Source organism: Sceloporus undulatus, chromosome 2 (genome assembly GCF_019175285.1).
Source record: "Sceloporus undulatus isolate JIND9_A2432 ecotype Alabama chromosome 2, SceUnd_v1.1, whole genome shotgun sequence".
In the NCBI taxonomy this organism is placed as follows: domain Eukaryota; kingdom Metazoa; phylum Chordata; class Lepidosauria; order Squamata; family Phrynosomatidae; genus Sceloporus; species Sceloporus undulatus.
Genome location: NC_056523.1, coordinates 163035632 through 163058306, shown reverse-complemented (window position 1 = coordinate 163058306; position 22675 = coordinate 163035632). Strand labels below are relative to the sequence as shown.

Below are 22675 nucleotides of genomic sequence, written 5' to 3'. Positions count from 1 at the left end.
GTGTAAGCCAATTGCCCCCAACAAGCTGGGTACTCATTTTACCCACCTACAAAAGGATGGAAGGCTGAATGGACTTTGGAGCCCTGCCTGGCATTGAACTCACAATCTTGTGGCTGCAGTACTGGCATTTGGTCCTCCAGATGTTTTGTACTTCAAGACCCAGAATTCCTGACTTTTGGCCAAGTTGGCTAGGGCTTCTGAGAGCCAAAGTCCAAAACATCTGGAAGGCCAAAGTTTGAGGACCACTGTTTTAGAGCTTGAAACAGTAGGTATTTTTAAGGAACTTTTATTATTGTTTTCCTCATTGATACTTCCTATATTTTTGTTAATTGGGAGGCATTCCATCTATAAAGTAATACAGCAACCTAACATGGGGGAAGGACCCAAAATGTCCCACAAAATTAATGCTAAAAAGTAATAAGTGACCACTTCTCATTACTCAAAAACATGCTGGAGTGAGGAGGAGAATAATGATATTGCCAGTTACTCTGAAAAACAACAACTCCATGGTCTCATTGTCCCCCAGAGTACAGGTATTTTGTTACAAGTACGGTGTGCCCTTTCTTTATGATGGGGATCCATTCCCCCACCCCACCCCACCCTGCAGAAAAGAAAAAATGCGTAAGCTCGAGCCCCATTGGAAGTAATGGGGCTTGTGCCCACTGCGCAGTGCCCTGGTCACACACACCATTATTTCTTCTGGGGCGCTCAATGCTTTTTTCCAGTGCAGCTTCCAGCATATGCTGGAAACCGTGTATGACGCACCTGTGTATGATGTGGGCGCACTGTACTCTCTGTTTTTGTAACATGTTAGTCCCAAAATCCACTCTCCTTTGACTCCTACATCCCTATCCCTGTTGTAGGATCAGCATGGGCATGAAGCAGGGGCAGAAAGGGATTGAGAGAGAGTAGAGAAAGCAAAGTTAGAATAAAGCACCATCTAAAGTTTAAAAAGTGGGGGGGCTTACTTGTTTTTCTGAATTCAACAGGGTTATGCAGCTTTAGTTCTTGCTTAGAAAGTATCCCAGAGGAATGTGATTACATAAAAGAAGGTTCTGTTCCTTGCATTATGTAGGATTTCCTTCCCTCACAGCTTCCCTGGCCAAACTTATTGGTTGGGTAAACTCATAGGAAAGGGAGTAGTGTTTCCTCAGAATTGGTCAAGCAGCAGTCTTGAGAATCATTTTGTGAGAAAACAAAAAGCAACAATAAGGGGTGACTACAAAAACAGATCAATGGCTTAGATAATGCTGTCTATGTTATTTGGTGAGAATTACACAAAAAGAACAGGTCAAAATGTTTTCTGTGAAACAGATAATGGTTGCTTCCACACTAAGAAAAGTGTAGAACAGTATCTGTATCCCAGCAGCCTGAGTAATGTATATGCAGAATTGCTGAAGCCTTAGAATCATGGAGTTGGAAGGGACCTCATGTGCCATCGAATTCAACCCTCTGCTCAGTGCAGGATCTCCAGCTAAAGCATCCCCAACAGGTAGCTGTCCAAACTCGTTTTGAGGATGTCCAGAGAGAAAAAACACCACCACCTCTAGGCAACTGGTTCCATTGCTGAACTAGTCATGCTGTCAAGAAGTAGCTTCTAATGTTCTCTCCTGTATATTGAAACAATTAGATCTGGTCCTACCCTTTGGGGCAGCAGATAATAGGCCTGCCCCCTCCTCTCTGTGCCAGCCCTTGCAGTATTTAAAGAGTGCAATCACGTCAACCTTTAATCTTATCTTCACCAAGCTGAACATGCCCAGCTCTTTCAACCTTTCTTCATATGTTTTATTCTCCATGCCTCTTATCATTCTTGTTGCCCTTCTCTGAACTTGCTCCAACTTGTCTATATCCTTAAAATGAGGCACCCAGAACTGAATATAGTACTGCATATGAGGCTTGACCAGCACAGAATATTTTTTTCCCCTCGATTTAGAAACTATGCTTCTATTAATGGAGGCTAAAATAGCATTCACCTTCTTTGCTGTAGCATCACACTACTGATTCACGTTCAGTTGATGATCAGCAATAATCCCAAGGTCCTTTTTACATGCAGTACATCTGAGCCATATATCTGTCATCCTATACCTGTGCATTTGGGTTTTGTGTCCTAAATGTAGAACTTTGCATTTGTCGCTACTGAGTTTTGCTTTATTAATTTCTGCCCAATTTTCTAGTTCATCTAAGTCCTTTTGAATAATTTTTCTATCTCCCATCCCTCCTAGTTTTGTACCATCTGCAAACCTCATAAGGATTCTCCATGCTGTCATCTAACTCATTAGTAAAAATGTTGAAGAGTAATGGCCTTAAGACAGAACTCTGAGGCACTCCACTCAAGACCTCCTTCCAGTTTGAAGTGCATCACAGTTTTGTAACCCAATTATTGATCCATCTCAGTGTTTCTCTCTATTCCATATTTAATCAGTTTGCTAATTAAAATATTATGAAGACCTTATCAAATGCTTTGCTGAAATCTGAATAAATGATATCCACAACATTCTTACCATCTACTAAACTAATGACCTGATCGAAAAAGGATGTAAGATTAGTTCAGCAGGATTTGTTCTTGACAAACCCATGCTGGTTCCTACTGATCTTTGCATTGCCATCAAAATACTTATCATCAAGATACAAGATACCTTCTTGAGTCTATCTTTAATTCCCAGTCACCTGATTACCTGAAGTTACAGAAACCCAGAGCTTGGAAATAACTAATAATATGTTACTTAGAATTGATTCCTTTTTTCCCAATAACAAACATTACATTACAGTGTGGCTTTTGTTGTGTAACAATAATGTTTAAAGTATTTTTTTAAATAGTTATAGGCAGGTGGGATTACTAAACAATGGCATTTCTTCCTACTGCTCCCTTGTGCTCATCTTGGTGTTGCATGACAGTGAGTCAGATGAGAAGAGAAAATGTTCTGTTAACACAGGCTTGTAACATCCAGGTGTTGAGGTTAACTAGTTACTTTTGAGAAACTGGAAAATGTAAAGTTACTTTTTAAGATGTAACTGTAGTTAATTGGTCAATTAATTGGAGAGCCTTGGAACATGATTTGTGATTAGGGTTTTTTAAAGTAACTTTCCAAGCTTTCAAACAACCAGACTTTTCTGAGCTGCATGCAAATAAACTCAGTATCACTTTCAGACTGTTGAACAAACTGATAAACAGATAACCAAAACTAAGTATGTGAATACCATAATATCTGGTATGTTAATAATGCAGGGTGGAGCTAGACTTTGCTAGAAATTCCTAGTTGGTGTGTCTTTTTCCATTCTCGCAATGTTGTACCATAGAACACAATACAGAACCTGATGTCATCATACTGCATGTCCCCTTACCTTTCACCTCATATTACTGGCCTATGGCAACAAAAAACATGCTGAATGATGATGTGCTGTGTTGTTTATTTCCATACATGAAATGTATTTTCTGCCCTTCTTTTGAAAAAGCAGGAATTTAGGGTGGCTTAATATCAGGTTACACAGGGGGAGGATGAATGGTGGTGGGGTGAAGTGGAAAAAAACATGGTAATATAGTGTCTCTATATTTTTTTAGCTTGCGTTTAGCATCTATAGAGAAAGCTCAGCCATGCAGAGAACTGATGAGAAGGTCCTGTCATTTCTCCTTCCTGCCCCAGCAACTACCAGGCACACTCAGCTATGCATATGCCAACAATCAGAATCAGAGATAGAGCCATGCATGGGGCTCCTCTCATTTACTATATGCAAGGAGAATGGCTTGGGTTTGGCCTTTTTAAAAAAATATGTGGATTTAACAGCGTTGTCCACGCAAATAAATGAAACTTTCCAGAAAAACTTTATTCTGTGTATCAAGTAAAAGAATAGGAAGACCTTGTGAGCTAGATATTATCCACCTGAAAAAGTACTACAATTGGCCCTCCACATTCGTGTTTTAAAATCATTTATACATATAAGCAAAAATGCCAACTCACAGCTTCATTATGACAAGGTGCAGTGTATCACAGCTGTGCCAGACAGAAACTCTCAATGCATCAGTCTGTCCTGAGAGACTCTTCTGCAGCTCCCTTCACATGAGACTTCTTTGTTCAGTGCAAGGAGCTTTCAGATGGTCAGGAAAGATAAGCAAGAGCTCACAAAATCTAGCAATGAACTACAGAGAGCTGTATATAAAATACAGTTTTAAAATCCTTTTTAACTCTCTTTGTAACTCTTGGCCTCATTTTAATTTGTGCTGCATTCCCTTCTTTGTTACATCTTTGCTACCTATCTGTTAACATTTTATGAAGGTTAATACGTTGGCTGCCTTTTCACTTTGTGCTTAGATTTAAGGACTTTCCAGATAGGGGGAAAAAAACCTTTTATGGAAGGGATTCCATAGCCTGAACTTTCCTCTTTGAATTTCAATGCTAACTTTTACTTCTATTATTAGGCTTTTGTCCCCCACTCCACCCCAATTTGACTTAGGAGGCAGGGAGTCTCCCCTTTTAAGTACTTCCCCTAATCATATCATACGTCTAACAGCCTTGTACTGAGTACTACCTTGTTTCATACCCTCCAGTATTTCACAGATGGGAAATGTATGGCCAAGCTGCATCAGAATGTGATCAAGATGGCAAAAGCTATTAATGAAGAAGGCGCCACAAGCTAGGAGAGGCTGCAGCAGATTGCAAGACTCTGCCCCCTCCTTTGCTCTTATCCTGCTAATTGCATTTTAACTCAGTTTGCAGCAATTGAAGTAAGCTGAGGACAGAGGGGGGAAATGGGAAGAGGAGAGGGAAACAGGACATTTTAAAAGCATCTGAAAAAGTAGGACAATAGTAAATGATCTGGAATTTTCACTGTCAAATTGGAACAGTTGAAGGGTATGTTATTTTTGCTGCCCAGTTAGACATCTGGTCAGTTTAGTCTAGTATTATCCTCTCAAGCTAGCATCAGGTCTCCAGGCATCAAACTGAAGATATCTCTAATCCTTCTACCTGGATTGATAGGAGAGTGGCATAAGATTTGAAAAAAGCCCTGTCAAAAGGCTTCTAAAATGCCCTTTAAAAGTCACTTTTGTGATTACTGGAACCACTACTGATTACACCAGATAAAGTACTCCATTTTTATTTGTTGTGTAACTTTGGGAATATGACTTTGTTACATCCCCCAAACAAAGAAGTTAACAGACATTTGGATTACTAATAGAGAACTACAGACTGCAGATGTTAAAAAAAGTATACATGGCTATAATTTCAAAAACACAATGAGGCACTTACTTTGTCAGCCCCAGTCTCTGATCCACTTTATTAGAGAGAGGAGCACAACTGAGAAAGTCAATAGCCAGGCAAGGGTAATAGAATCAATAGTGGCACAAGCCAGGAAGGAATAAACATGTGGATTTCCAGCAGACAGCATCCACTGATAGGAATGATCTGCAGCCAATAGACATTGGAGCAATTAGGTAAATAGAGCAAGAATGTAGGATTTCAAATGGTAGGTCTTCCGTTTGAGTAGGAAACGTATGCTAGAAAAGCACAGTTGGGGGGGGGGAGGGAACACTGGCACAGCTTCCTGGAGTGGAAAGTTGGCATCTGATGCATGAACACACTGCAGTGGAAGTTGGACACACTAGACAAGGAGGAGTGAGTTACAGAGTGTCAGATGTCTCTGGTTCTTCTCTGTGTGCCTCCCCATGCTTTGTTTTGAGTAGTAGAGCCTGGAAAGAAAGGCAACCAAAGAGCTGTTCCCCTGCCCATTTCCAATGAGGGTGAACCATCAGAGAATAGGTTGACCTCTTGGTGCCAGCTGTTTCTGCTCTGTTGTGCTACTGTTAGTTCCCATCTAACTGAGCTCTGAAGCATGAGGGAAGTTGTGTGTCCTTCTGTGCAGGTCACTTGCATTTCTCCCTTTCCAGTTGGGGAGAGCAGAATGTAAACTGTAAAGATCTCCCATGTCATTGCAGAAGGAAAAAGAGCTGGAGAGAGTGTGTGCATGCATTACATGTTATGTCTTGCTGTGTCTCCCCAGACAAACTAGCGAAACATTTACTTCTGGGTGATGGCAAGTTTTCTTGTAAGTCTACAGCTTTTAAACATTCCTGTCAAGACATCTCTGGGCCTCTCCTTGAGCCCACGGCCATGCATCAACCTTCACTGGCCTCAGGTTATCTAGGTGGAAAACTGCAGCCATTTTCAACCACCTGACTGGCAGTGATGGAGGCTGTAGTGCAAGGCTGCCTTATGCCCCCCACCCATATCATATAGTATGCAGGCCAAGCTATTAGGTCCCTTCATTGCTCTACATGGCACAAACATATGTCTCAGGATATCACTCCCCCTCATCTCTAATTAGGAGCCCTGGTGGCACAGTGGTTAAATGCCTGTACTGCAGCCACTCACTCAAAACCATAAGCTTGCAAGTTCAAGACTAGCAAAAGGGCTCAAGCTTGACTCAGGCTTGCATTCTTCTGAGGTCGCTAAAATGAATGTCCAGATTGTTGGGGGCAAATTAGCTTACAGTTGTAAACCGCTTAGACACTGCTTAGGCAGTATGAAGCGGTATATAAATGAAGCTTGTTTGTTTGTTTGTTTAATCTGCTCCCATGGCTGCAAGAGAAGTTCAAAGTTGCTTTTTAGTAGCTGGTCTATTCTTAAGGGAATCCCTTTTAAGAAAATTACAGAGGATTTGGGAGAAGGGACACTAAAACATCTCCACATTGGAGACAGTTGGTCTAGCAGTTACTCTACCTATTCCCAAGTAAAACATAGGAAAATGTGGACAATATACCAAGGAGTAAGGGGAATAAGAGTGTGAAAATGTAACAATTCCATTGGCAATTAATAACATCAGGATTTGGGCCACAGCATTGTAGTATGACTTTGCTTGTTACTCATTTTAATTACCATGTATATGTTCTCTGTTATTAATACATTCATTCGCTCAACCTTTGATGAGTCTGAGCAAAATGTCTGAATTACCTCCAAAATAATTGTTTATGAAGTGAAAGAAAAGATGGTATCAGGACTATTTGATGTGGAATAGACATGCACATTGTCAAGTAATAAACAGACCCCAGTGAACCAGGGAAAAGAAAGGCAGTGATGGGTAGGAGCAGCCAAGCTGCATTGTAACCAGAGTTGATATTAAGGGTACCAAAAGGCATACCCACTAACAGGCATATCCACTAACATTCTTCAGATAAAAACCAGAACACATGGGGTCAAATGAAAATGCTATTAATGTGAAAGATCAGACAAACCAAATTTTGCCTGGGAAGGGCAAAATGGTACCCCCTCCTTAACTCTCCCCTCCCCTCCCTAGCTGAGTTGTCTGACTACAAACTACTTTTGCACATTGGAATCAGTTTGCAACAATTGGAGTAAGCTGAAGACAAAAGGGAAAAATTGGAGGAAGGGAGAGAAACTGGGACATGTTAAAAGCAGCTGAAATAGTGAAGTGACAGAGGATTAATTGGGATTGTCTCTGCCAAATTGAGTCAATTGAAATTTATGCATAAGACATTGAAATCCATTAAAATAACATTAAAGGATGTCATGTGGCATTGTACTTTCTAACAATATATGGTTGTTGGTTTTCCTTTTTTTCCCCTTGAAAAATATCTGAATACCAAGTTGGCATAAAGTATAATGGGCAGAGTAAGCTAGGCCAACTGGTAGCACTTGTACAATTTCTCATTAGTCCTTTGCCTGCATCCTAATATGGTCAAGAACATCCACAGTTCAATCCATACAAACAATCTTATACAATGTAAGTCTCATTGTTTTCAACAGAACTTACTTTCAGGTAAGCACGTATAGTGTAAGCCATTAAATGCTACCAGCAGAAGATTTTCTGCAGCAGCTCATAACCATTCTTAACTTGCCCCAGATTGTACCATTCATTCCCACAGAGAAGGTTGTGCCAGGTCTTGTGGAGGTGGCATAGAACTGGGAAGCAGTCTCTGGCGTGGAAGTGACTTGTTGCAACACTTTTCAGAGAGATGGAGCCTGCCAGAGCCAAAGTTTTATGTGGCTTCAGTTCGGCTTTTATCTATTCTCCCCCACCACTCCAGTAGTCTTGACATCTTTTTTCTCTGTTTGTTTAATCTTGTCAATGGATATCTTGCCTACACAAAGGGAGTGGAAACAAACAGTTTTTAGACCTATGTTTTGGTCTAAGCATCCATTTGCATCACCTCACACATATTCAGCTAGCTTCTTTGAAATCACTTGCACTACTTGGCTACTTATTTATAGCCTGTGGCAGTTGCCCAGTGAAATCCAGTTTCTTTCTCCAGACATAAATTCAATCAACGCTGGAATAAATTGCTCAGGAATTTATTTTCAAGTTGGCACTGGGGCAAAGACCTACAAATTAAGCTGTGCCCTCGTAATACTTAGCTTTGTGTGCTTCTGAAGTAGTCTGCACAGCACACACAAAAAGCCTGCGGAGGCTTTCAGAGCCCTTTCTACAGAGCAGGCTGAAAGCAAAGCAGAGGGAAGAGCATTGTTTTCTGTCAACAAGCTTTGCATCAGCTGCCAGCATTCCCATCTGTAAAGGGTGCACTGTACCAAATGAATAGCAGACTCATAAGAAGTCAAGGTCTGCATTTGTATACATCAAAAGAAAACATGTCCTCTCATGAGAACTGCACATGGAACCATTTCATGACTTGGTACGGAAATTTGCACTCTGTGCACAAGGAATTTAGTCCACAGTGCAAAGCCATCAATTAGGGGGCACCAGCCTTGGGAGTAGGGCTGGCACCAGGGGCTAGAATCATCAGGCACATCATCAGGCACATGCCAAGGCATGCAACCTAATAAGGGTCCCAGCGCCAGTCCCTCCAAACTCTCTTGCCCTTCTCCTCTTTCTGGCTTTGCTGCCTTTTTGTCTGGCTCCTTTAAGTGAACAAGCAAATGAGTGTGCAAGCAAGTAGTGATGAGAACAAGGAATAGGAGAAACAGAGTTGCCCTTTCCCTAGGAATGTAATTCTTCACTGATTTTCGTATCAAAGCAACAAGTAATTTTAGTAATTTTTTTCCCATTTCAGGAAAGTCTTTAAAAACCACGCTATTTGCAAAGCCTATTTGGGACTTATTCCATGCAAAATTTGCACATCACTGAGGGTAAACATCATATCTGCTGGTTAGTGTTTATAAAACAGTTAAGAATTTTTAAAAAGACTACCAAGAGAGTTAAAAACAGAGGTCTAATCAAATTATGAACAGTATGGGAATAGAGAATAGACATTTCTCTCTCTCTTTCTCTTTCTCTTCCTCATCTCTTCAAGTCTGAAAATGATTGCTGGTAGATTAGGATGTCAAAAGGAAGTTGTTATTTACACATTGCAAAATTATCTGAATAATTCATTGCTGTGGGATTTGGGCAGGGCATTTGAATACCGTATTTTCCGGCGTATAAGATGACATTTTGACCCTTTAAAATTGGGTCAAAAGTCAGGGGTCGTCTTATACGCTGGGTTGAGCCCGGCAGCCCCGCGGCCTGGCGCGTGCTTGGCCGCCGGCTTCTCAGGTCTCCGGAGGCCTGAGAAGCCGGCAGCCCCAAGAGCGCATGCGCCGGCTTCTAAGGGGCCTCCAAAGGCCTCTTAGAAGCCGACTCAGGGCTGCCGGCTTCCCAGGCCTCCGGAGACCTGAGAAGCCAGAGGCCAAGCGCGCACTGGGCCGCGGGGCTACCGGGCTCAACCCAGCATATAAGACTACCCCTGACTTTTGACCCAATTTTAGAGGGTCAAAATGTCATCTTATATGCCGGAAAATATGGTAGTAGAAAAGAAAACAGGAGTATATTGTGGGATGATAAAAAGTCTATTAGCCAGCATAACCAAATCACATATTTTGAGATTTTTTTATTTTCATCATCTTAGTACAAAATTCATCCAGCTGCTCTTTAGATCCTTTTCAGTTATAATTCTGATAACAATGTCTCACTATACATATATATAAGGAAATCTTTCTTTCTCTTTCTTTCTTTCTCCTTGTAAAGAGCTGTTTGGAATTTTCATAGCAGGTACATGATTGCCCTTTCAGTATTCAAAGCACTTTAGATTATATTTTCCCAGGTATTACAGCAACCTATAGTATAAGTGAGTATGGTTGTTACCATATGGCAGATGGAAAGGCTGAGAACAAGAGACTGTGGATTCCAACTGTGAGTTTGTGGCAAACTCACTCTGGTTCTTCAAACCAATGTTTCCCTGATTCTTAGAACAGGTGCTTGGGCACTGTGACTTACCAGCACTTTCATAACCACTGATACAAGAGTTGTATAAAAATCCCTTTGAAAGTAGTATTTAATGGGAAATGCTTCCTAATTTCTAATTCCTTTCATGCTTTTATCAATATATCCTTCAGATAATCCTCTTTTTCTCTAAAAACCTATGTATTTATGGTACGTTTGGAAAACAACCCTTTTATTCTTCAAGAGATTTCTACAATATTTGTCACTGCTTTCAGCAGGTATCTGCTTTGTCAATATCTAGTGCAGGTTGCCATTCTTTTTACATGACACATCTTTATATGTTAACACTTAGCTGTTTAATAATTGGACACTTCTCAAAATTCACACTGCTGTCTGTATAATATTGATACCTGCTTGTATCAAATCAGATATTTCATTAACAGCAGTTATAGTTGCTGAATGCAGTCACCATGGGAGGCATTTCTGTAAAAGGTGGGAGTTAGTTTTATGATTAAATAAATGGTGAAAATTTTGATAGCAGAATTACCACACTTACCTGCAGAAGGATGATGAATCACTTAGACTCCACAATAGATGTCATATTGCAAGCTTCTTCACCCCAGAAGCCTCCACATCTTTCTGGGCTTCTACAATTGTAGGAGCTATTAGCCAATCAGACTGGAGACTGTCTGGCTGAAGAGGGTGGGGATTCTAGGCTGACCTGACTTGGGAAGTCTTCAGTTGTGTCCACTTGATGAGGATCAAAACCATCCTCCTGAAATGTGCTTATCGTATACGTTCAATTATAAGTTGACATCATGTATATGTCAAGGGCAGGTTTTGGGGCCAGAATTATGGATTTTGATATGAGCTGTGACTAAGTTGAAGGTAAAACTTATATAACAAAGTCTCTGAAGGATGAAGCAAAGGAAAACAATACCAGAACTTACAAAATTCCCACAAGCACAACTTTTTGTGCTCGCCCTAAAGGCTAGAGGGATAAGAAAGAAGAGTTAGGGTCAGTGCTTCCAGGACAGATTATGCTCTTGCCTTTCACCAGAGGATGATTCCCCCTTTTGAATATAAGAGTTCAAGTATAATGCTTACATTGACCTATAGATAAGTCGACTCAGGTTATTTGTGTCAATTTTTCAATTGAAATGTCTAGATTTATACCTGAATATAAATCAAATACCTCATTGGTAGAATAACAGTTATGGCTGCTGGATGCAGTCAAGGGGAAAGGGTGTTTCTGTCAAAGGTGGAAGTTTTATGATAAAAAAAACTGATGATAAAATTGTTGAAAATTCCATTTCTGTGGCATTGTTGAAACCAATTATGGAAACAGAAGTCATGCTCCATATTGTTAAAAAAATAAAGTACACATTGTTAGTAGCTGGTTTTTTTTTTGAAACAGGACATTGTGTTTAAAAAGTGATTCATTGTGTCTACGTTTTTGTTTTGTTTTTATTTCTCTACCCCTACCCCATAAGGTCTACCTTATGGATGGGAAGAAGCCTACACAGCAGACGGAATCAAATACTTCATCAAGTGAGTATGGTCTTCAACTGTCTGAAAGCAGTTACTAACACATCTAGAAGACAGCAGATAGAAAAGTGGGGGGAGAAAAGAAACAAAGAACTGTAATCTCCTGGGCAATATGATAATAAGTAGATTTATAATCTTAGATGGATATTGCAGCAGACCAAGCCACTGTGTTATTTTCTTCCAGCCAGCAAAACCATTCTCCCAGTGACCCATTTTCTGAACCATCACAACTGTACATAACTATAAGATTATGCTAGGCTGAAACCTGGCTGCTAATTAAGGCATAATACTTGAACCAATGAGATCTCTGTTAGTGGACTATTGTAGCTGAAATATATTCTTTTGAAATGCCAAGCTATTCCAATCAAGTAATATATTTCTTGATTTTGTGCTTTCTTAAAGTAATATCTCAATATATAGATTAAATAGCTCTTCCTTGACTGTCATTCCTGTAACTCCAAGATTTGTCCATATAATGGTGAAGCTTGGAGATGGTAGCCAGACATCAAACCTTGTACAAGGTGAGGAGGATAATACATCAGCCTCATCCCTGCTATGATTCTGACCCCTGGGGCAGCAAGGAGCACTTGCAAAACCCCACCCAGTATTAGCTCGGCCTGAATGTTGTTGCCCCCACTCACACCAGCAAGAGAAAACCCAATAACTAGATTGTGATATTGATTCTTTTTTTTTAATAAAAAAAATCTTGCTGTTAAGGATTAAGGCAATGAAATTTACTTTTGCTTTCCACATTGTTGAAAATTGTTTTAATGATGATAGTGACAGTGATGATGTTCTGCTTTGCCATTCAGGCGTGAATCGCTGTTGACAACTACTGTGTGCATGTGCATGCATACGTGTATGTGCACACAGACACACGCTCTTCCAAAGCCATTCCCTTCTCTTTGTTGTATGTTGGCCCTGATTACAAGGACGCAATCATAGATCTTCTAACATAGAATATTTTTAGTTGTACTAAAAGATCTTCCCTGAATGTACAGTCGGTCCTCTGTATCCACGGATTTTTTATCCACATCTTGAAAATATTCAAAAATAATATAAATTCTCAAATCTTGTTTTTGCCATTTTGTATAAGGAACACCATTCTATTATGCCACTGTATTTAATGAGACTTGAGCATCCATGGATTTTGTTATTTTTTGGAACCAAACCCCAGTGGATACCAAGAGCCCACTGCATTTCTGAAGTAAGCTGAAAGAAATCATATATTGGTCAGCTTCTTGGCATTTTCATTTGTTTGTATCTACAAACTGGTCCCATACCTATTCCTGCTTATACAACCTGGGCTTTCTGTGCATCACAGTGTTGGTAGAAAAGATAATTTCCATGTAGCATTGCCCAGTTTTCAAAATAGCAATACAGTAGAAAGTCATGACTTATCAGCATGACAATCAGGAAGTATCTATTAATAAGTTTGTCTTCTACTTAAATACCTAATGAAAGTAATTGAGATTTCAGTTGACATAACTATGTGCTCCTCTACAAAAATATCACATTATACACATTCAGATGCATACATTTCTGTCCTTATCAAGAGCCCACAGCCCAAAACACAGGTTTTGGGAAGCATCTTGTTCAGTTTATATAAAATGAAAAGCTTTCGGACCCTCAAATAGGGGACATCTCTTATAATAAAGGAGATATTTCAGGGTGGATAAAAACAGGGCACACTGAACTCTGTGTCTGATCGTGTGTGTGTACATATTTGTGTTTGAGTAGACATTGGTACATAAACTTCCCATTCATGTTGAATATGATTCATTACTTCAAATGTGCAGTCTACTCAATTTTATAATACAAAACTCGTATCATCAAAGCAAAAGGATTAAGGGGGAAATTTGCATTTATGATGAAATGTCATCTGAAAATGGCAAAAGAGTAAGATGCTCTGTGCAAACAAATCAATTTCATAGTTCTCTCCTGGGATTTGATGCAGAGGTGACATTGAGATGTTGCTGTTACACACTATCTTGAAACACAATGTCAGATTTCACAAAAACTTGAAAAGGAATAATCCTCTGGGGAGAGGGGTGGGTTTTTTGAGTTTCAGAGAATTAAAATCAATCTCATTTCTTCAGTTGTTCTTTAGGCCTACAGTAATTAAAATATTTTCTTAATCATTTTCCTTTTGGATAGACAGATCCTCAAAGAATTTTATAGATGCACACCCTCTTGAAATGAATATAATAGACTTGAAAGAGGTCTGTTATTTTTAGGGGCACTTTTAAAGTTAAGACTTTGGAGAGCAGTCCTGTGTTAAGGATTTCAGGAGCTCACTATAAATCATTTGCATCTGATAGCATCTTGAAAAGTGAGGGCCAGCATAGTATAATATTTGGATTTTGGACTCCAAAGACCAGATTAAAATACTTCCTCACCCATGGAAACCTGCTTGGTAACCTTGCACAAGTCACACACTCTCAACCTCAGAAGAAAGCAAAGGCAATTCTCCCCTCCCTGAACAAATCTTAATATCCCTTTTTATCTTGTTTAAATTGTATATTGATTTTAATTTGGAATTCCTTAAATTGTTTCTATTGTTTTATCTGTCTTTTTATAAAAACTATAAAATGGTGACTTATATCTGTCTGTAAGGCATCAGTGTTAGCAGGCCCTGTGAGAGAGCTGACATCTGCGCAAAGATGGCAACACTGGCCCTGTAGCACTACACATGTCGCACTGGTTTGTATTCACTCTTGAATAGCATGAAACAAGCATAAGCCAAACAGGATAGAAATGAATTCAAGAAATGAGATTATGCCTGTTGGCCTCACCTCCAGATTGCATCCTTTGATCAGAACATGACTCTGGGGGCTGGCAACATGAATCTGGCAAAAACCGAACACAGATAGGCAAACTGAGGGTCTGTGTATATTAGGATGTATGCAGAGAGGACCTGATCCCTTAATCTATTCATAATAGTCCAGGGACTAAGAGTGTCAACAGTATGTTTCCATTCCATCCTCCAACATATTCATTTCCATCTGTCAAGGGTTTAAACTGTTCAAATCAAGGAATAACATGGGTTGGCCATCATCCTTGAAAACTAGTTGGCTGTGACCCAGATTTCAAAAGAAATCTGTCGTCCAGTTACAAAGATATCCTTTCTCTGGAGGAAAGCATACTTGGAAGTGCTTCTAATCAGATGATCCCATTCAGGAGGCTTTTAATGTAGCTATTGTATGTTTAAATAGGGATTAGTGGAATGGTTGGTACTTAACAGCACTACTGTTAATACTGTAACCCTCTTGTATTGCTTGGCCGTGAATTTCAATCCCTCTTTTTCCTCTCTGGCATTTTGAAGTAGCTGCAGCCATGAGAGCTTCAGACCTGTTCCATCACTGTTCTCTCTCCAAGGCACAAAATTAGATATAGGAACATGCCTTGGTTGTCATGACAATTGTAATTCCCTAAATCTTGCAGCCATTAATCTACTGCATCTGAAGCTAGCTAATGTTCTTCAGCTGTAGATTGAAGGGGGGGACATTTGGAGGTGACCATAGATTCAGTTGGAAGTTTTTTGCATGAAAGAGAGAATTGGGGTGGGGCGTATTTAGTTTATTGAAGGTAATAAGCACTTTAGAATGTAAGGTGTTTAACTGAGTAGCCTGATAGCTTGGATCTGTTTATCCAAACAGTTATGTATTGAATGCAGTAAATACTCCAGAGACACAGCAACTGAATATAAGCCTGATATAGCATACTGCTAAATATGTATAAATATCTCAGAAGGGTAACATAGTAGGATGAAGCTCTCCATGAGAAATCAAGATCTTAGAAAGAGCCTATCCAGCTGGTTTGTATTGCAGGCTACAGTGGAACACATTTTTATGAATAAGACAGAGGAATAACACATTTATACAAAGACAGGGAAAACATTTCTGACCCCTATGAACTTGAGCTGATAAAACAATAAAACACTGCAGTGAGTGTTTAAATTGATTCAGTATAATTTATGAATTTCCTCATGATGTCAGATTGTGTGCATATTTAATCATCCAGTCTACTAAACATTCTGTGACTGATTCAGATGGTAAGAACCACATGGTAGCTGCTGGAAAGCTTATATGTGCCAGCTGAAAGCACTGGTGTATTTGGGGAGAGAGGAGAGTTGTCTGTAAGCAATGACTATGTATTTCAGTTAAGCATGGTCACACCTCCAGTACCCCGTATTTATAAGCAGTTGGTCAGGGTAATAAGTATAAGAATTCTAAGAACCTGAAACTACAAATGACAACTGTCTTGAATCCCATTTTGAGAGAAATGCAGGATATAAATCCAATAAATAATTACATAAATCAAGTGTGTTTTCTTAGTGCCATGGAGCAAGCTTTTAAGCACCTGTCACATAGCTCCTGGTTTGGAATCCCCATTCTTCACAGCATAAACAATCATATCTTCATACTCTGTACATGCATACTCTCTGCTGTCATCCCTTGGTGGGTTAAGACAACAAAAGAAATATAGTACAAACCATCAGTCATGCAAGTAGCATGGAGTCATATGCAATCTGATGCTGCATTTAATACCATCATCCATGGTATTTTCCATCACCTAAGTTCCAGCTTCAATTGAAGCAATGGATTCAAGGAATAGAAGCAGCCCATGTGATAAGACATTTAACTTTTTGGATAATGGCACTTAGAATCCCCTGGCCAGTATGGCCCGGAAAGGATTCTAGGTACTGTCATCCCCAGAAGTAGCTTTTTCAAGCTCTGCTTGTGAGTGGTAGGATTCAGAATAAACCAAGTGTACGTCTATTTTATACAGATCACAGAACTTAGTTTTTCTTAATTCAGGATGTAATGTATTAATGCATAATGTATGATTATAGACATTTTTAAAATGACAACTCAAAATATATGGATCAGAGACATAAGGCAAGAGTAGCCATACCAACAAGTTGCAGAACAGCTCTCTCCAGGCAGTGTCTCCTGTCCTCCCACCTCATTTCAGCTTTGCCATATTGTAGCTCAACATCATGAGACTAACTCTCACAATGTAGGTAAGGTCTTGCTACCCTCCCACATCCACCCACTGCTTGCATATGTGTAAAATTTCCAAGGAATTTTCCCCATCCTATTGACTCTGCTGCCTGCTTTACTCTCTTTGTATGTGTGTGTCTGCTCAAAAACCAACACCCATCCCTTTCAGATACATTGTGTACTGGTGAAGGCAGAGAGGAAAGAATGTTTTAAATTGAGGAATATTAATGGAAGCCTTGGTTCAGAGTCACAATTTTTATGACTTGGAAACTCCTCCCAAAGTACAACCCTCCTTCCTCTGAGCAAGTGTGAGCCTCTTGATTCATTCAGTCCCCAGTATCTTAAGGGCTTTTTTCCCCTACACACACACACATTGCAGTCCTTCATTTGAAGCCCTTCTGAGTTTTCCCAGGACTTATGCCATCTTTTTCCTTTCCACAAAAATTACCATTAGTGAAGGAAAGAAGGAATGGTTACACAACAACTTTTGACTGGCAGTTCCAGAGCCCTTCTTCGGCAAGCACCCTGGGATCAGACTGTAGCATTCCCTCCAACTGTACTGATTTAGAAGGGTTCAGATTAATCATCTGTTCCACTTTATTTCGGATGCTTTTAAAAACGTCTCCGTTTCACTTCTCCCATTTTCCTGTCCTTAGAATATTTTAGTTGCTTCAAACTGAGATCAAAGTGCAGAAGTAATTTGCACTAAGTTAACTCAGCCGTGAGGAGAGGAGAGGCAGAGTCTTGCCCTTTCCTGTAAGCCCAGGTAAAAGCAGAGTGCTGCAGCCCCTTCTAGCTGGTTGTGCATTTTTCCTCACTAATAAATCTTGCTATCTTGACCACATTCTGATGTTGTGTGGCCACCCATGTTACAGTTTTCATCTGTGAAATGGTGGAGGGTGCTGTAAAACAGGTCAATCCAACAAGATAAATCCCCCCTAATCAAGAAATAAAACCATCTAAATCACAGATAAAATGCTATTTAAAATGTGGGCAAGCATTGAACTGCACAAAATGTTCCTTCTGGACCAGCATGGCCACCTTTGTTTTTTAACTTTTTTTTTTTAAGAAAGCCGGCTCACACCAAACAGATCCTAGAATATTAAGCTTTTCTTGGCCCTCCTTCCCTCCAGTGCTTCGCCTAACTCCTTACATTTCCCTCCATCCCGATCTCCACAGGCAATCTGGTTGGTGGAACCACAATCCTTCTGATGCAAATTTCTTGCTTTTCCTTACATCTCATTCTTCCTGGGCACCAGTTCACTCCATGCATCTGAGGAAATAGACCATGTCTACAATCAGGGCCATCACTAGGGGTGGGGATGGGGTGGACCACACCAAGTGACACCCTAAGGTGAGGGTGACACCACTGCTCCCCAAACATCATCCTTTTGGTAGAAACAGGCTGTGGCATTCACCAGCATGCCTTTGAAAAACTGAAGAGATGGTGTGAGTGGAGTGAGGCTCAGTGGAAAGAGAAAGGAGAGGCCACAAGTTCCCCCCCCAAAAAATTTTTTTTAATTTAATTTTTTTTAAATTTAAAAATATTATTTTATTGTTTAAAAGCTATTATTTTATTTTATTTTTCAAAAAAAAAATCACAACTTACCAAATTTTCACTTTAACCACCTAAATTGTGTATATGTGAATACATTTAGGCTATGTATATGATACTGTCATTTAAAGTAATAATTTTAATTTTGCTAGTTGTTTATGTCACAATTGTAGGCATTACATTCAGTGATATATGGGAACTACAATTTATGAGTAACAATAATACAAAAAACTTTACTAAGAGTTCTATATGGTGATATGGGGGGAGGTCAATTAAGGGGGTGGGGAATGATGAGTTACTGCACAAAGTGACACCAACCCTAGTGATACCACTGTTTACAACAGGTTATACTATAACATTTTTCATTCAGTTAGTGCGGGCCTGTGCAGACCAGCCATTAAGACTGACCTGGGGGTGGAGTCGGGGTGTGGCGTCCACACGATGCATGCCCCGACTTCACCCCATGACAGCGTGATACTGCACACCACACCACACAGCGCATCATCACGGCACTTCTCTGGCCCTGCATTTAGATGACATAGCACAAAAGGAGTGCTGTAAAGTTGTGGCACAGCAGTTACAGCGCCCCTTCGAGGGCGCAAAAATGAGAGACTTTTTGCAGCTCCTTTTTGTGCCCTGGAGTGGCCAGATTGAGGCCGCGGTATGTGGTTGCCGTGGCCCCGATCTGGTGAAGATGGAGCGGTCTGCACAGCCCCCAAGTCTCTAAGATCCTACAAGATCCCTTCACATCTCATCCTTGAATGTTTGACCTACTGCTTTGGAGATCCATGGTCCATCATCTGCTCCTTCCTGTGGCTTTCTGGCTTTCCTTTGTGGCTCCTGCAATCCCAAACGATTCCAGGTACATGCATCAAAATGAAAAGTCTAATGGATGAGGCAAGCCCTGCTGATAATCTTTGTTTTCAACAGGTGTTTTTTTTTTTTTAATGCAATATTTTTCTGGGACCTCAGGCCAATTGGCTACCAAATAAACAAAAGTTATTAAAGGAAATATTGACGTTTGTGGTTGAACCATCTGGTTTTGATTGTAAAAATAAGTCATTTCCCAAGCTGTCAGCATGTTCTGGGTCCCTTTAGATCGTCTTTTCCAGCTGCTCCTGGAAGAGATTTACTGTACTTGCTTCAGTTTTTCTTCTTCTGTTTTCTTTGGATCTTGCTTTCCCTGCAAAGCTGAAAAGCAGAATTACTGCAGTTAAGAGGAAAGTGACTGAATCCTGTGAGGGATAAGACAATTGATGGATGGTGGTTTTGAAAGACGATGCCTTGTTTGTTTATTGTTCTTGGAGTTCACCTTTTTTCCCCTAAAGGGCTTAGAGTAGCATGCTATATAGACACCACGCAACAACCACTGCCCTGAAAGATGGATGAGAATGATTTTTCCAATGTTGCTCAATTATTTTCATAGACAAGCAAAAGCAAGATGCTCATAACTCAGTAAGCACTTCTACAACCTAAATCCTCATCACCATATCCCACTGGTTTGCAATAAGACTTAGAGGCTGTGCAGATGGGCCATTAAGGCCAGCCTGGGGGTGGAGTCGAGGTGTGGTGTCCATACTACGCACATACTGACTCCACCCCATGGCAGCATGACGCCGCACACCACACCACAAGATGCACAGTGTCATGGCACTCCTATGGTGCTGCATGTTGCCATCTATCGGGGATGCTTTGATTTAGATTTCCTGCATGGCAGGGGGTTGGACTGGATTGCCCTTGTGGTCAACTCTATGATTCTATGAGAAAATCTAGTCTAACTGTTGTCTTTGAGCAATGCAATATCTTTTTCTTGACTTATCAGGATAGAATATTTTGATAATTTGCTATACTGACAACAAACATTTTGCTCTACTCGCAGGTAGTTAGCTTTTCTTTTTATTAAAAAATAGTCCTTTGAAAAATAATTTGAACTTTCACAAAAGGCTGCCCTGAGTTTTCTCCGATTGGTCTGGTGGTAGCACTGGTCAAATGGATGTTTTCCGACAAGAATCATTTGCCAAAGCATATTACTGAAAACCTTAAATGGAAAATGTTCCCTTGTTACCTTGAGTGGTGATTAGGAGAAGATAGGTAGGGATATGAGTAATTTGTTCAGTTTGTATTTTAATTCAGATTTACCAAACTGGTACCTCCCAAACTTTTATAAATACTGGAATACAGTTATGTAACAATAACTGCAGTTTTCTGAATTTTGCAATGCAGTTTACAAATAGAAAATGTGTTCAACTCCAATATGTGTGTGTGCTTGTGTGTGTGTGTACACATTCACATCAGAGGAAGGCTTTTATCAGGGGAAAGCAGAATGTAGATCAGCCGCTAATGGTAGATTTCTTTGTTATTTGAAGTGGATCAGCGTGTGTTTCTTGCTGACTGTCAATAGCATACCACCCCAAAATTTCCCAGATGAAAACTTGGACACTTATGGTCAAGCAACATCATAGTGTGGTCAAGATAGGAAGAGTTATCAGTGAGGAAGAACAAACAAGCCAGGATGAGCTGCAGCAGTTTGCTTTTCCTGAGCCTACTAGGAAAGGCAAGACTCCCTCCTGCTCTCTTCTCTCCTGTTAGTTCTGTACTTCAAACTCATTTTGTAGCAATTGGTGTAAGATGAGGATAAAGGGTGAAAGCGGAAGAAGCTGGAAAAAAATGTCCCTGCCAAATTGGGACACTTGGTTGGTGTGGAAGATTTTAATAGTGGCAAAAACTGAATATTATCCAAAAAATTATCTTTGGTATAGCTGGCCTTGTGCTCCTTGCTTATTTTTCTGTGTTGCTCATTTGTAAAATAATGAGATTGGCTGCCTTTGATCAGAAATATGCACTGCTGTACTGGTCTTTTTGAGAGTTAGAAACACTGATCTATAGGAACTCGGGTCTAGGTGTGCATTTGATTATACAGTGTGTGGTTCATGGGTGGCTCTACATGTAGTAAATCACTCCCTGCACCTCCCCTGCTGTTACACATGTTTTTCTGGGTAATGGATCTTGGAGTTCTGGTAAGAAAGGAAGTAGATCCCCACAAACCCAAAGACAAATTTATCTTCATGTTTAGTTTGACCCAGAGACCTTTGAAGGGACTTTCGCAGTCCAAGTAGAATACAAGACCTTCAGTAGTCTGCCTCAGTGAAAGATTTAGATTTCCATATCTGAGGGCCTAGATTCACTTTTGCAATCTGGAGGGCAAAGAGGAGGAATCTTAGGAATGGTGCAGTGTCCTGAAAAGTGTGTATACAATTACATTCTTCATTTGTTAATTTTTATTATTATTTGAATGGAGTGGTTTGTGCAGCTGTGGTTGATGCCTAATGTATTATGGTTAATGATATCACCAGGAGCTGCTCTGGTCAGGCCCCACCTGGAATATTGTGTCCAGTTCTGGGCGCCACAATTCAAAAAGGACATTGAGAAACTGGAGCGTGTCCAAAGGAGGGCGACTAAAATGGTGAAGGGTCTGGAAACCATGTCCTTATGAGGAACGCCTTAGGGAGCTGGGGATCTTTAGCCTGGAGAAGAGAAGGTTAAGAGGTGATATGATAGCCCTGTTTAAATATTTGAAGGGATGTCATATTAAGGAGGGAGCAAGCTTATTTTCTGCTGCTCCAGAGACTAGGACCCGGAGCAATGGATGCAAGCTCCAGGAAAAGAGATTCCACCTCAACATTAGGAGGAACTTCCTGACAGTAAGGGCTGTTCGACAGTGGAACACTCTCCCTCGGAGTGCAGTGGAGTCTCCCTCCTTGGAGGTCTTCAAACGGAGGCTGGATGGCCATCTGTCGGGGATGCTTTGATTTGGATTTCCTGCATGGCAGGGGGTTGGACTGGATGGCCCTTGTGGTCTCTTCCAACTCTATTATTCTATGATTCTATGATTCAATGTGATCCATAACATCATCATATAACTTCCTGTGATAACACAAAGGAGTTGTTCCTAGATTTCAGATTTTGACCTCAATATCTTAGGGACTGGGATAGTTCTGACCTATCTAAGGACTGTTCATAAAAGAGGTTCTCAATTAGATATGCTCTTCTAAGGAGGAAGAGCTGGATGCTTCCCCTGTTGTCAGACTCCCCCATCCATTCTTCCTGGCATTCCTCCCATGCAAGTCAGAGAGGATGTACGTATTTCCAATATGAGAATGTTCCCCAGAACAGCAAATCTAGGATTATCTTGTCCCTCTGATTATGTCAAAGCTCTTTAGCCACAGCACTCTCCAAGGCCTATAAATAAGTGGCAAGGCAGGTCCTAATCATTCCGAAAGCAAATCGTCTGTGTATGCATTGTGTGCCTGGGATTATGATGCTGTATGGTCTTAGTGTTTATTTATAAGCATTTGATTTCTAATTAGGGGGCAAGGTCAAAGAGCCAAAGGTCCCTCTC

At 40.4% G+C, this 22675-nt stretch overlaps 1 protein-coding gene across 7 annotated transcripts in view; it reads left to right on the top strand.

Annotated features, from left to right (window-relative positions):
- STXBP4 (syntaxin binding protein 4) overlaps positions 1 to 22675 on the top strand; it is a 184959-nt gene that overhangs the window by 150130 nt on the left and 12154 nt on the right. For all 7 annotated transcript variants that reach the window (XM_042447227.1, XM_042447228.1, XM_042447233.1 and 4 more), the window contains one exon: positions 11661 to 11718. In XM_042447227.1, the coding sequence (XP_042303161.1) occupies positions 11661 to 11718 (58 nt within the window). The remainder of the gene's footprint in view (positions 1 to 11660; positions 11719 to 22675) is intronic.